At 36.7% G+C, this 15,857-nt stretch overlaps 1 protein-coding gene across 5 annotated transcripts in view; it reads right to left on the bottom strand.

Annotated features, from left to right (window-relative positions):
- The window catches only part of AGTPBP1 (ATP/GTP binding carboxypeptidase 1), a 75,373-nt gene that overhangs the window by 51,301 nt on the left and 8,215 nt on the right, over positions 1–15,857 (bottom strand). For all 5 annotated transcript variants that reach the window (XR_014896840.1, XM_085313146.1, XM_085313153.1 and 2 more), the window contains exons 2-3: positions 6,827–6,959; positions 5,779–5,850 (exon numbers count right to left, since the gene is read on the bottom strand). Coding sequence is in view for 4 of the 5 variants with exons in the window: in XM_085313146.1 (XP_085169272.1) it covers positions 5,779–5,810 (32 nt within the window). In the remaining variant the exon portion in view is untranslated. The remainder of the gene's footprint in view (positions 1–5,778; positions 5,851–6,826; positions 6,960–15,857) is intronic.

Here is a 15,857-nt window from a genome sequence, read left to right as displayed (position 1 = left end):
GCTGGTCTTTCTAAACCAAAGGAAAATTATATCATTCAAGAATTTAACAAATAAGCACATATCAGCTGAAGAAAAAGACCACTGTTTTGAACAAAGAGTTTAAGAAGTGCCCAAAGGTATCATCAGACTTTTAATTCATTTTGAATATGAGGGTATTTTGGTCTGACATCACAAACCTGCCTCGAAATGCATTTTTATATAAGGCACAATTTCAAAAAGGGGCATTTATAGGTAACACAATAACTCTGAATATAAATTTTTACAGCATTCAAAATGAAGCTAGTCTAGCAATTATTTTATTTGTTCTCCAATTTCAACTGTAAAAAATATTCAGAATCCTTTTCAGATTCACACTGCCATATGAAAGTCATTTTCAGACAAATGTTCACATGACTATAATTCAAACAATAATTACTAGAGGAAACAATTTGCAAAAAATAACTGCCCCAAGTTTTTACACTTGTAATATTATAGGCCTGCAATAATCAAAAATAACTCATTTTACCATATACTAATGGTTCTGGCTATCTGCAATAAAACTGAAATATATGACATTAGGTTTGTAAATACTGTCACTGTTGTTTATAGCAACGAGGAATTACTATTCCTTGATCTGTATTTTATATCTGTGAAAAGGTGTCACACTTAACTCTATTATGGACAAAAATGTTAATATCTATCAGAAAGATAGCTGACAGCAAAGGTCACACTGCTGCAAAAACAAATTGATACAGCAGCTGCAGAGGAAACTCCTTCCGCCACTATTACTTTTACATTCTGACATCTAAATGAAAAGCATAACCAAAAAACAACTTCTAATTAGAGTGAATACTTACAAGCTGTCAATACCAGCAGTAAGAAGAGGTGGTATCAATTTTAAGTCTTATATTGAAATAATTTTATACTGAGAAATAAATACACCATCTTCTCAACTATTTGCTAGACTTTTAAATCAGAAGTATTTGATTTTGGTTTTGCTCAAATTTTACTTTCTTTTGTAAGGCATAAACCCTTTAGTCCTCTCTTATCATCCAAAACAAGGTTGGATATTATAAAGTCATAACTGTTTGTAAGAGATTTATTTTGTTTATTTCCACTCCTCCATTTATTCAGTGAACTTGAAATTCTCCGAAATAAATCCAATATTTTAATAAATGCCATAAACAGTTGCCAAACTGTCAAACTTCCAAAGGATGCTAATCAAAATAGAGTCCAACAAACCTACATAGAAACCACTGTGTAGGAAAACTGCTGCTCCAATTTATATGTATGTTGTAATTTTCATTTTTCATTTCATTTTACATTTTAYATCATTTGTCTTGCAGCAAAATAAAGGTAGCTTGAAAGTTGTAAACAACCCAATATAAAAACAAAAATGACCCTTAGGAACAAATAAAAAAAATGATACTTAATTTCTGTTAAAACTCTCAGTAAAGGTACTAAAATTTCAGAGTAAATCTTATTCTTGATTCACACAGCCAGCAAAATCTGAAAACAACACTACCATACAGAAGTAATACTGCTCACACAATCTCTCCATGCTTACTGAAAGCTTTAAAAGCTTTAGGAACCGTAAGTCATTCCCACTTTAGGGTAGTATCTTCTGAAAGTCAACAATTTAATTCCTAAATTTAGAGCTAGAAATTCTATTAACAACCAGCGCTCACTGTAGCAGTTAAACAGAAGTATCAGCATTCAGATTCAGATATCTTTAGAGTGGTTTTAGGCTAGTCATCTTGCAAGAAGAACAGAGTGTAGCTGAATATCACTGCACATCTTCAAAACATTTGGTAAGGAGTTTTTGAAAATGACACCAATGCAGAATCTRTAACAAAATATAAATCAAAGTCCCAATTTGTTCTTCCTAGCTAAAAGTGAACCAAATTATGTTCTTAGGGCAGGAGTTATACCCTTATTTATCAATACTCTATACTAATACATGTAATAGTATGTAATAACTAAGATAACTTTCAACATCTGCACTACAAATAAAAAAGGCTGTAGGACAAGAATGACAGCAACCAGCCTGACTGATGCTGCTCTTGCACATCATATTGCTGCCACAACCCATCTGACACAAGAACAACACGCACGCCCAATTTCTGATATTTGTATTACAAATCAGAAATTCTGCTATTTATATTACAAATATCCTTCTGACATTTGTAATACAAATGCATACTTTCTCAAAAAATTCCATTCAGGATTCAAAAGATGCCTCTTAGAAAAAGATAGGTAGCAATGCAATTCAGTATTTTTATTTCAACAACTAGGTAAATCCAGGAAATAAGCAGAATGGCACAGTAATAACTGTGTCTCCACGGTACTGAATTTTCTCTTCAGTAACTCACATTCTTGAACCTCATATAAATACTCTAAACATGTGGCCAACCTTTTATATACATGGCTTATGTTACCCTAGTGTGAAGAACTCTTCTTAAAAGACACATTTTTAACCTGATCCATTCTAAAGCATCCTAGAAGTAGTTACTGAGTATTACAAAGAGTCTCTACTATTTTTAGTTCTAAAAAATCATAGACAAGGAGGACCAGAAGGAAATGCACAAGGTCATCTCAACTATTACCCTCCCCAAATCAGAATTATCACTACATCTGCTCTTCCTGATGGACATATGCCTAACTCGTCCTTTAAGGTTTGCAAAAAATGATGATTCAATAACCAAAGACATATTTATTTTAAAGTTTTATATACCTCTGTTGGAAAGTTTTCGCCATACCAGTCTAAGCTTACTATTTCTGGCCCTTCCAACAAAAAATGTGATTACCTGTCATTCTTCATCTGTTCAAAAGATATTCCTTCCCAAGTGTGGCACCTCACACATATTCCTGTCAAATACTTAGGACCATTTCTTTCATTTCACAGGAGCATTGTGAATTCTTATTTGGTCTTTGTAGACTTCCTCAGCTTAAAGCTACCTGCAACTTTAACAAGCATTCTTTCTTCTACCTTCAAGATAACTAAATATACCACAAAATTTTTTTTAGTCAGTGACTGTAACCAGAAATAGGAAAAAAAACAAACAAAAAAATCATCATACATAGAAATTACACTGTGCATTCTTTCCTTTTGACAGTGAGTAAACAACTGTTCTTTTGGTATCCAACCAGTTTTGCACCTCTKCTATAGTAATTTTATATGGAGGAGTAGCCCTAGCTACCTATGGCAATTCATATACAATGGTACTTAAGCTTTACTAAAATAAAACATACAGTGTTTAAATGCCTCTTCTCTGCTTGTAGAACCTTTCTCTCTCAGGAAGGATTAGATGTTTTCAAGAGTAACACAACCTCACACTGGTGTTAGTAGGCTCACCTGTTTGTTTCATTCTTCCAGAACCTCCCTGGGCAAAGCAACAAAACTGACCAATCTACAATTACTCAGTGTCTTCTCCGTGACTCCCACAGACACAAGGACTAACTTTGCCATTTCTCAGTCTTTCAGTATTTAACTCAACTCTCCTAAGTTCTCTCAGACAGTTTTTCTTTAAGCAACTGGAGGGCAAGTTTACCAGGCTTATTTAATCCATACACAAAAATTCTCAGTAGGTAGGAAATCCTCCTCCTGTTCAAAGTCTTACCCAYGCTGTAACTGAAAGCATCTCTCACACAATGAGCTTACAGAAAGCACACAAAAAMAAATTAGCCATCACTTCAACTGTTGCCCAGTTTGTACAATGTGATTTTAAATAGCTGATGGCTCTGTAGATTTCTTCCTGTCATTGGTTGGGAAAGCTCTGAGTAAACACATAGGAAGCCAGTGCTCACAAAATGAGGAATAGAGGACTCCTAAGGATCTGAAAGAAGAATTCCTTCAAAAAATACTTTTAAAAATAGTATTTTCTCATTGTCAGAATATTTATCCAGTCCCACCAACTCCCAGGGGGTTTAAGTATTCTTACTCTGATTCTGAAGAGCTGCTAGATTCACCATTCCCCATTACTCACTATGTAGTACTTCCAATATACTACAGGCTCAAGTGCATCCTACTTCTCAAGTATCTGCTCAGGGAGTCAATTCTGGAATCTGATGAGAAAGATAACATCTAATGGTTGCCACGGCAGCTTGCCATGGCAGCTTGCCAAAGTTCTCTTATCTTTAGAATGGTTTTAGGCTGCTCGTATTGCAAAAAGTCTTTCAAGAGAGTAGAGCTAAATGGAGGAAGTCATCAGAAACTTCTGGTTTCGCAACCGTATTTCTTCTGAAATAGCTTAATTGTTTATAGTTAATACATTTACATATCAGGCAGTGACTTCTTCCSCCACAGCAAAAAGGTCTCTCGCATATTCCAGCATACTGTTTGCAATACCTCCAGGGAAATTAAAAGGATCTACTTTAACTAGGTAGACTTCTCATCAGGTGCTCCACTAAGGATTTTGTTTGTGTGGTTTGCAGGTTTTTTTTTTTTTTTTTTTTTTTTTTTTTTATAGTGCAAACATTTTTTTATTTTTTTTTTCTTTGAACTATCTCATAAGTTATCAATAGTCTTCAGACAGTAAATTAATTGGAAATATCAGTCACCTCTGTATATAGTAATTTTTCCGTAATTTATTCAAGATTTAAGGAAAAATTATTGTACTGCAAGAGTGGGAACTTTCATTTTAACTTTCATTTAAGCACTCACTGCGCAGAAAGCTAATACTCTTTGTGCTAGTATATTTCATATATTATAATCATCCATTGCTGACAAAGAGCTTGTTTCGCTTATAATAATGTTTAAGAAACTAATGTACCCTAACTGGAAAATACAGTAATTTCTTGACTATTTCTTTTGATTCATCTTTCATAAAAACAAACACAACCAGTCTCTAATAGCAAACCATTCCATTGTTAAAGTCAACAAAAGCGAAGACCACACTAAGTACAAGCATTTAAATTCAGCATGATATAATCTTCTTATAAATTTGAGAWCCCTCCCCAATGAACAATCCACAGTGCAGCAAGTCCAGCAAGCAAATCCATCCACTCATTTAGAAAAGGAGTGGTATTTCAGATATCTATCTGATATTTAGCTATCTGATTATAGCCAAAATAATCTACTTCGTTGCCTCAAGATAATTTTAAAAACATCAAGATAGACGGTTAGATGAAACAGAATGATTCATGCTGTCCTACCACAGAAAAWGAGTAAAACTGAAAGCCTTTTGGTAATTTCCTGAAATTCAAGACACGTTATTGTCCACAAATAATCTCTCAATTTTTCCCCCAAATTTATGTTAATTTAACTTCTTACGAAAATACCACACAAAAACGTTAAGGTCTTGAAATCTTATGCAACCTCATGTGTGTTTTGCTTAACTGCATGCTGGATTGCAAGACTATTGGAGAATGATTTATTTTACTCATGACAAAGTTGTGGCTTCATTTTAAGTTGCAAAACTTGTCCTTTAATTCTTTCAGCAGCAATCATTTTATGCTTTGGCAGTATCTGTGATAAAATTAATTGATACTTAAGAAATTATCAGCAAAAAAAAAAATCAAATTTAATGTTCACTTGATAGTCGCTAGTCAAAAGTACCCTGCAATACAGACATCTTTGATGGAATAACATTAACTGACAAACCTTTAAGTTTGTCAAGTTATTTATTATAAGTGAAGTTACTTAAGAAATTTAAACTGAGATCTTTCAGTCTTTCAGGACACTAACTTGCACTGTCTCACTGTGAACCCATAAGGCAGTATTATTTGTTAAGATGCAGAATGCATCTTCACAAATTTCTAATAGCTTGACATTGAGAAGTTACTATGCTTTTAAATTACCTTTTCTCAGATGATGCTTTTACTTTGTTCATATTGGAAAGCTTGATTTTTCAAGTCACCATCTCAGATAATCTGGAAGATATTAAGCAATTACAAATTATCAACAACATTTGTTTGTTCTTCGTATTGTCACAATATTAGTTACTCCTGCACTACAAATGTTAAATAAGTTACTTTGCACTGATCACTGTTCTTCACACTGTCACAAGGGCTTCTCTCTTCAACCTGTTTGACCCAGCTTTTTCAACGAAGCATAGCAAACTAAGCATGGTTCTGCATTATAATTCAGTCCTACCAAACTCCAAGAGTCTGATTATAATAAATCATAAATCTATCTTATCAGTGACTGAACAGCTAATATTTTCATGTTCAGGACAGACTGTTATCAAGAAAAGCTTTGGCTGGAAACCACATTTTTAAACTTATTTTAAAATATTGTGAGATGACATAACATACTTATTTCTGATTGTATTTCATGAGAGACACAGCGAGAAACATGGAGTGTTTGGTGTTCTTATTTAAGCAGGACCTGAATACACTTCTTGGACAGAAACCATATCGTGCTAAGGACTCAATTTTCCTATCCTTTTAAGGACATGGTGTCCTCAGGGTACACTGCTTCCTCAAATGGTACTTCTAAGCAATTAAAGTTGCAGTCTACAGGACCATGAACTGAAGCTTTGTGATTCCATATGAGATCAGACATGAATGACACAAACCCTTACTGAAATAAAAAGAAGAAAAAAACGTGTCCTCAAAGGATACAGTGGTTAGTTAAAAGGTAGAATATAAAGTTGGAGGGGGGAGGAAGATGTTTGAAAATATCCTCTTCACTCTTACCATCCGTAAGGAGCTTGTTCTCCTGAGAATTGTAGGTGAACAATTCTGTCAAACACACACATTTCCCAAAGGCAAATTTCCAACACCCTTCAAAAATTTTGTTCAACGAACACAATAACCAAACTTTTGATTACTGATTAATTCTATTYTGTGACTGTTAAAACTCAAAAGTAGGAGAGGTATGAAGTGAGCTTATTTCCAGACTTACCTGAAAGCAGAATCTTTCCCCAACAACCAGGAAGCAAATGCTCTGCTTTTCACAAGAGTTCCAGCTTGATCCAATTTAACAAGTGTCCTAGATTTGTCCAAGCACCCTTCAAGTTTAAACAGTCTTGACTTTCCTTAAAGAAAACGAATAGTTATAGGAGAACAGCTGTGTCCACCATGAAGTAGATGATTTGATAAATCATAGTCAGAATTATTCCAAACAGATTGAGGGTCTAACTGGGGAGAAAATATTAGATTATTGAATTGTTATTCAAATAACCAAGTGCTGTTTTGCTTGCAGCATTGACCAGCTGTCAGACAGATGATAAACAGTCTGCCAGTGCCAACAGTATCTACATATTAAAGTGGACTGAACTGCTTCACAAGTGCAGCCAGCTACAGAGCTGAACTATTTTGAATTGCAAGGTCTTAATTTATTTTGCTCTAAATGCAACATGAAGCACTTCAGTAGGCACTAACATGCAACTCCTGGAGGTCAAGGGGGAAAGACAAGAAAAAAAGCATAGCAAAAGCCAGAAAATAATAAAAATAATCACAGGAAAAGAAATATACATATCCATAACCCAGAGAGTTGTGGTGAAATTATACATGGTACAGTACTAAATCTCTCTTTTAACAATCCATGAGATATGTGGGGGAAAAAAAAAAGTTGTTTAGAAAGTATTTTTAAGTATTTGCTTACTTTGAATAAAGAATTGCTAGAAAGGTAAAGAGAGAAGGTGTGTGGAGTTGCAGCTTTCGAGCAGGGGAGGTTGTTTTGATCTCCCAAAATCATCTCCCAAGAAAATACTTTTTTCAARTGCAGTTAACGTTGCTTGCCTGCTCGTGGTGGCAGAACAAAGGATAAATTGCTAGCAGTTCTTCCACATTCAAAAGTCTAACACAGAAGCTTAAAGTTGGGGGGATAAGGTGAAATTTCAAAGTGACATATGATGGATTCTGTGTAATCTCTCAGTCATCTCACATCATCTGAGGGACACTATTTCCTTCCATCTCCCACCTGCACAGTGGTAACAGGAGTTTCCCCATTGGAGATTTCTCCAGACAAGTAACGTTCCAGATCAGCAAGCTGCACTCACTGTAATGCTACCAGCATTAAGATAATGGAATTTCATGAAACTTTCATGTTTCCTTACTCCTGCCAGGTTTGAGGTTTCCTGCCTTACAGTGATCCCAAAGATCACACCAAGAACTGCAGATGTTTCCTGTCTAAACTCTTCATTAGAGACCCCAAACAAAGCCCTTTTCTTACCTCAGTCTCACCCTGCTCATCTCTACCTTAGCTAAGCCACCTGCAATACTGATGCATGGCCTAAGCTGACTGTTGTTTCAGCCCAAAGGAGTGTTAAACCATATCTCATTCCCACTTTAGACATCCATTTACTTTTTTGATCCTAAATCCACTGCTTTCAGAGAAGAAGCACCTAAAATGCCATATGTTTCAAAAAACAAGCAAATAAGAATTCTCCCACTGGAATCAAATCACTGCCTGGCCCACTCCCCTTGTACCTCTTCTCTCTTAGCAAGATACTTTTTTATTTTCATACCAGTATCAGGAACTCAATACTTAAAAAGTCACTCAGTCATCAATTTCATTCTCTATTATTCACTTAACAATGAAAAGAGGGAATTAAAAAAATAAAGAGTAAATACTATTCACCAGATACTATATATGTACCATCATATAGCTTTTCTTGCATGTGCTCTAAGATTCTGGTACTTACACTCAGGTGTTTATTTCAGAGGAAAATTACTATACTCTTTATTTATTGCAAGCCATCCAGGTGGAATTCCTAAATCATCTGAATAATCATCTTTAATTTGGTTTCTTCATGTTATTTAAACTCGGTACAGTAATGTACACGCCTTGACTACACCAGAACTTGTTTCTCATTGTAAGTGCACTCACTATATATTGTTTTCCTTCTTATCTCCCATTAATCACTAACTGATTTTAAAAAAAGGAAAACAAAATCGAGCTCCAATTCTTACTCTAACTTAAGGTCATATTAAGAAAAACTGCACAGTCACTACTGTATGGCTAATGCATCATATCAGTGCTTTCACAGTCAATTGTATGACATCACATCTGAGAGTAATTCCAGTTATTACATTAGACACAGCAATAACATACAGAGCTTCTCATGTGATGTTTTAAATAACATCAGGTCTGGATTTTTTCCCATCTGAAAGTTTTTTCTATGTACTTTGTTAAAAAAATATTCGGAAATTGTATCAAACTGTYTTGCCATCAAGCCCATTTTCCCACAATGTTTTCAGCCATGGAAGACAAGCCTACTTGTACCTGGCAAGCTCCCAGTGAGAAAAGGGAGCAGTGTTGATTAGGCAAGGCATAGCAACTCTGTCACAAAAACAAACACGGGGAAGCAGCGTGGCCAGAACATGCTAGATGAAGCGCATCTCTGGAGCTTGCAGCCCCTAACACTTTCATGCTGTTAAAACTCTGTCATACGGAAAAGGAGGATAATCTGTTTATTGCTGAAGTTGGAAGACATTCTGAGTTTATACAAGCTAAACTCACATGCTGCAATGGACCAAAATACTTTACCATGGAACATTTCTATCTTGGAAGGATAAATGTAATTCAAGGGTTAAAAATATCTTCATATTTTCTTTTTTTTAATCAGGAAATAAGATTCCTTCAAAAAGCTGAAGACTCCTGAAAGCTGATTTAAATTTAATATTAGAAGGCTTTACTGTAGAGTAAAGCAGAAATAGACTTTTTACCTCAGTAAATTTACACTTCCAGGAATAGCACCTACGCTCAAAATTTAGGATGAGCAGCAACCTCTGACAGCAAGAGTCACTATCTCAGAATGAAAACACAAACTGCCACCTTCTTTACAAGCATTCTGGGTAACACCATGCTAACCTTCATCCTCTCTACTCAAATCAGAACTAAATACCTAAAAGGAGCTAGTGCCCAGTTCCATTCTCTCCCCCTATGCAGCTGCTAAAAGAAAAAAATAGTGCACATGCTCCTGAGACAGCAGTCCAGAGAAACATCAAAGCCTTAAAGGAGTTCCTGAATAAATACTAAAACTTAAAAATCAGGTACTAAATACAGCAAAAACCTATGGAATACTACTGGACAATGTGTAAAACTGCAATCTGTTACTTGAGGTTGAGCAAAATGGGTTCACTGGGACAAGGTCATGCTCTCCCCTTGACAGCGGCCACAGACAGAGGCTGCTGCTCTCCGTGCAGCCGAGCTGCCCCACAGCCTTGTCCTCTCATACCCCAGTGAGGATCATCTCTTTGCAGAGGGCCTAGAAATTATACCTGAAGACGTCCACAACAAATTCAATCATTGACTCATTCACATACAACATGTTGATTGCTAATTTGGTACCTCAAATGACAATTCTCAAAGCTTTTTTTTTTTTTTTTAAGAATTGAGTTTTTGACCAAAAATACTTCTATTTTTAGCGTTATACAAACTAGCTGAGTTATTGTATGTAAATGAATTTGTTTCCTTGGTAAAAAACCTAAGATGCCGTGTTAGATTAAAACTCTCATGGAACTTTGAGATGCGACAGTTACTAGTAAATGAAGCAAACTGCTTCACATCCTGAGAATCTAACCTACAGTATAATACAAAAAGGTGCAACAGTCAAATTTTAGTGATTAAAAACCTGTAGAAATCCTTCAAGCTTCACAACTGATTTTCAAGTTGGTAAGTATTTGTTGTTCTCAATTCCAGGGCATTAAGTTGAACATATATACAGTTCAGTAGTCAGTTATAACTGTATATAAATATTAACTGTATTTATAACTAAAGACTATTTATATACAGTTATAACTAATATAGCAGTTTGAATCTGTTCTCAGAAGTTGCCTATTCCTAACTGAGCTCTTTAATCTTCTTATACAAACTGTTACATAGAAAAATACTGACTCCACAATCTCATTTTTGTGGTATTTTACAGCAGTTAAAGTCCTTGTCAATAGCCCAGGGAGCAATAATTTTCAGGATTAGCCATTTCTTATTTTCCATTAAATTGTAGATTAGATTAGATTGGYTTAGAATACACACTAAACAGCTATTTTTTTCTAATACTTTAATTAGTAGCAGTATAAAAAAGTTTTTAATGACAGCAGAAAGGATGATAATTTTCTATTCCCCTTTAAGGGTACATCAGTATTTTTAATTCAAGGAATTATTTAATAGAGAATAGAAAAACTAGTCATAATTTTTTTTCAAGATGTAAGCTTTGATCAGGCAACAGCACAAAAATAACTTTCAATACGGACCAAAGCTAAGACTCTCCCAGTAGAGAAAATTTCCCAGTTTTATGTAAGGAAAATAGCCTGATTTTCAAATTCAAAATAAAGTGATAATAAGCTTGATTCTTGGAAGAAAAGTCACTTTTAAATCAGCTACTACCTTTTCCTTGTACCCTTTCCTATAAATATTTATAGTAGGGAATAAAAAGTGTGAGCTAATTAGTTCGCATTCTGCTGGATGATAACACAGTGCTGACTTTCTCACATGACTAGATAAAGTGTAATACATACTCAGGTATTTAAAAGGACGTACTTAAAGGTTCACAGAAGCTGAAGAACCCAAATCTCCTTTCGAGCAGCCTGCCAATTATGTCACACAACTGTTTTTACAGCTAAGTGGACTGGTGGTAAACAAAGTCTGACACATAAAGCCAATAAGAGCTGCAAATACCTAATTGCTATTCCCTTTAAAAAAACAAGTCAGCTAGCAAGAAAAAAAATGAAAAAAAAAAGAAAGAAATTTGCACTTTATTTCTTGCCTGGAAAGAAGCTCCCAGAAAGTTACACACACTCTGTAATCTTACCCTTCCAGACATGTCAAACCTGCTATCATCAGGCTCACAGGGTATCATTTCCAAAGCTCACATGGTTAAAGTTGACAGAACTATTGCAAAAGACAGCTGCTTCTTGCCCAGCTAACATAACCCCTTCATCAGGCAGAAGGTGAATGGTGCAGGGGGGAAAGAGGGAACTAAAAAGAAATAGCCAGCAGAGAAGAGGCAAGCACAGCAGAAATGAGGCATTTCCCTACATCAAACACTGACCAAGAACTGCATGGGCAGCAAATGCAGTAATACTCCGGCTTACTTTCCACAGCTCCTCAGCTTGGTAATGTCTCATCAGTGTGGTACTAAACCTTGAAAATGCTAGCCAGTAGCCCGCCCGGGGACTGGCCCTGTGGCTGATGCCATCAGGATGGCTAAGGCTGGTCCGCAAAGGTATCAGCCCAAATGCTTACCCTGGTTCATTTAACAGCTGAGTAAAAGCAAACTCTCAAGTCAGGTTTTGACTCAGAAGAAGGAGGGAAAAAAAAAGAAAGAAAGAAAGAAAGAAAGAAAGAAAGAAAGAAAGAAAGGATCTATGGCTATCTGTGGCTCCACATTGCCCAATTATCTACTTAAATGTATCCCCAGCCCTTCAACTTTTAAAATGATACTGCTTGATAGTAAACAGAAATGTGGTCTCCTTGCAGCCCATGAAATCTTAGAGATGACTGCTATTTCCAGAACCTCAATTTGTACCACTTAACTTATGAATTACACACGAAGCAACTAAAACAGTATTACCTCTCTCCACTATACAAAACCTTGGTCATCCTGCTTCTCAAAAACTGTAAGGCATTTAAATGTGAAGTAAAACTTTTACATGCATCTTTTAATGTACTGAGCTTTTAGGCAGACAGCTTCAGGATTTTGTTGCAGAAAAAAGGAAGGATGGGTGAGTTCCCCTCCTCTATGTTTAACTGTTGCAAAATCTTATTTCCAAACATAAACCACGCTGACTTGTCTATGTACTGAGGGGGACACACTGAGCACAGTTCATAATCTTCTTGATGCAGAAGATACTGGAGAGTTAAGTTGGGGGTAGCAGCAGGGCATGAAGACATGTCTATGGATACACCGCCATCACAGATTCACTGGACACCCCGATACAAGCAGCTACCCAGGGCAGCATGCTCACACTCTTCCCAAGAGACTCGATTCCTCAGTATGTCTTCATGGAGTTTAAATACTCAAACTACTCCAGTTACATTCCAGGGCCAGAGCAACTTGAGCAGCATTCAGTTCTTTCAAACACAGGAAATTCATATTATAGAAGTGATCTCCCAAGAGCAAGAGCTCACAGGAGCTTTCAATCTTTGTCAGGAACCCAAACAAGTGATTCCAAAGTGTGTTCAGTGGAATATCACCATGACACTTAAAGGCTGTAAAGACTCTGATCATGAGATACGTTACTGAAAAGTTGTGAAGTGAGTGTGTGTCAAATGTCTTTACTCTAGACTAAAACTAAACATGAGGTAAAACAGTAAGTTCCTTCTGCAAGCCAAGAGGACTTCAAAAAGTCCTCTCAGAAGTCTTCCCTAATCATAGCTTCTCATGAATAATTTTGGAGTATTTGCTCCCAGTAGGGGTATGCTAATTGTAGCAAAACTCCACTGATTGTCTGTTGCCATCTACAAYCAAGATAATGGAATATTTTTCAAGTTCAAAAGCTTTTAGGTGGAGAGAAATTTGAAAGTTTCTCAAATACGAAAACTTTAACGTGAGCTGCTGTCACCCCAAAGCCTGTATTGCAAGTTAGGTCTGTGATTAGGTATCACTTCAAACATCCAAACAGTAAGACTGTACTTTGGTTTGTCATCCTCCCTTTCCTTCTTCAAGAGAATAAAAGTAGAGGGTTATTTTTTTTAAAAAAATGCCTGTACTTAATTTAGTCTGACAATCATTAAAAAAAATCATAGTAAGACATCAGAAAAAAACAGTTAAAAATTGTTCTGCTGAAACAGAGGTATGTGATAAAATTATCTGGATGTAACCAGGAAGATTCAGAAAAGGAAATTATCTGAAAGGACCCAAGACAAACTCATCCCATGCATAAAAATCTAATGTTAACATTTTTTTCTTTCAATAGGATAGGAGGATAAAAGGACCTTCCTGTGAAAAGGTAAGTAATATCCAAAATGTTGAAGCACAACGTTTACATAGAAGGATTTGTTTTTTCTGAACTAGTTGTAATAGGTACTCTGGTTAATCCAGTTCAGAAAGATCCCACATATTCACTAATTGTATGTTTGTTGTTCTCAAGAGAAATCAGAGGAAGGCTTCAGTATTCAGAAAAGTTATAATATTGCAGTGACTTCCAGCCTCAGTCTTCCTCTCCAACACACACGCCAGAAAGGAGTTTCAGTAGAAGCATGGCACTGCATTAACAGTGCGATGCCAGTCATTCTCTCTAATTGCAGCCGACTGTGCATACTGGCGATGAGTTCAAGGGGTGAGAGCTGGAAAGTTTAGAATCATGTTTTAGACTTTCCCTTTCCCTAAAAAAGGGGGGCAAAGGGGCTGGCAGGGAGACACAGAGACTCACTACGGTTTTAGTACCTATGCAACAAGGATTTAAGAATCATTTAGCAAGAGAAATCATAACTTTTTCCACAGCGTTGCATGGAGTTTCAGTGGTCTGCCCCTGTAGCCAGCGACAATGAGACAAACCCTTGAGGAGCACAGCGCAGGTATCCGGTAGTAGGTAGAGACACCCAGCTCACAACATTTCACTGATTCTGCAGCTGATTCCTACTCTGACGTAAGTTAGAGCAGCAGCAATTTTTTTTTCAGACTATTTTGAATTTCATGACTTTTTTTCTTCAAATATGCTCATTAATAAGTCATCTGTGTGTTAAAACATAGGTGTGGCATGCAGTGCCTAAGTTCCTGAATTTGAGAACACGAAAGTAACATTTGCTGAGTAAAGTATGCTGCCTTCTGAATCCATGAATGGAATATAACTTTTAAAGGAAGAATAGATAGGTAGAAGACATGCTTATCTTTTAAAGTTTCTGACTGAAGAAATGGATTACCTCAAAACAAAGACAGAAGGGACAGAAAAATAACAGTATTAGCAATTCTTGCAAAGGCTATATGAGTCACTGAATTCCAAAAAGAGCCCTGTCAAAAAGGAGATCTCACTCCATGTGACCGCAATTCTAAGATGAGAAAGCAATTACATAAATAATAAAGAAGTCCAGTTTCTCTTGCCACTCCCCAGCCCAAAAATAAAGATATTTCAACATACATTTGCACTGACCTCATACCACAAAATGCGAAGCATTTTAAGTATTTCCAGAAAAACTGTCAGGTCGCAAGTATTATTTCATTGAAGAATTAACCAGAAAGTGATGCTACCCGATCAACATCATCCTGTTATCATCATTATTGCCCTGTCATTACATGCAACAGTAAAATATAAACAGAAAGCTACTTGCAAAACAGGGAAGCCTTTTTGTGAAACAGCCTATAAAGGTAACACAGATACCTATCCTCTAAAGAACATAATTATTGAGAATATGCTTATTCTTGTGGATCTAATTTTCTCAAAAGGAAGAAACAAACACACAAACACATCTGCAATTATGTTACAACTCCATACAAAAGCTTCATAACATTTTACATGGTGGAAGTACATAAGCAGGATCTCTGTCTGCAATATACAATGGAAAGCTTACAGCTAGAAAAAAGGAAAAACGCCAGAAGTTTATCCAAGTGAGATTCCCKCAACAATTCCAAAGCTTAGTGTTTGAAAACGCAATAACCGAAAAAAAGCACCATCACCTGCTAGATGGGAGTTACTGCTCATTTCAAGCATTTGAAATGATACCTATGGAAATACATATTTCCGCAGACGATGGGGGAAAGCAGGCAGAGGAGAACCAGAGATTATTAACAAATTCGGACACAGGGACTCTTAGGAAGATGTCTGGCAGACGACGGCGCAGAGTGCACGGACTAAGCGCTACTTCACCGGTGCCGGGTCCCCAGGCAGGCAGCGCAGCAGGGCCGGGGAGCAGGAGCGCGGGGTCGGCGGCCCCAGCCGCAGGACGCGAGTTCTGCACCGCCGCCCACCCTCAGAGCGCAGCCCGCACCGGCCACGCACGCCGCCCGGCGAGAGGAGCCCCGCTCGCGCCCGGGCCTCGCGGGAGCCGCGCC

Source organism: Rhea americana, unplaced genomic scaffold (assembly GCF_003343005.1).
Source record: "Rhea americana isolate MKP2758 unplaced genomic scaffold, rheAme1 scaffold_11, whole genome shotgun sequence".
Taxonomy (NCBI): Eukaryota; Metazoa; Chordata; class Aves; order Rheiformes; family Rheidae; genus Rhea; species Rhea americana.
This window is presented reverse-complemented; position numbering and strand designations above follow the sequence as displayed.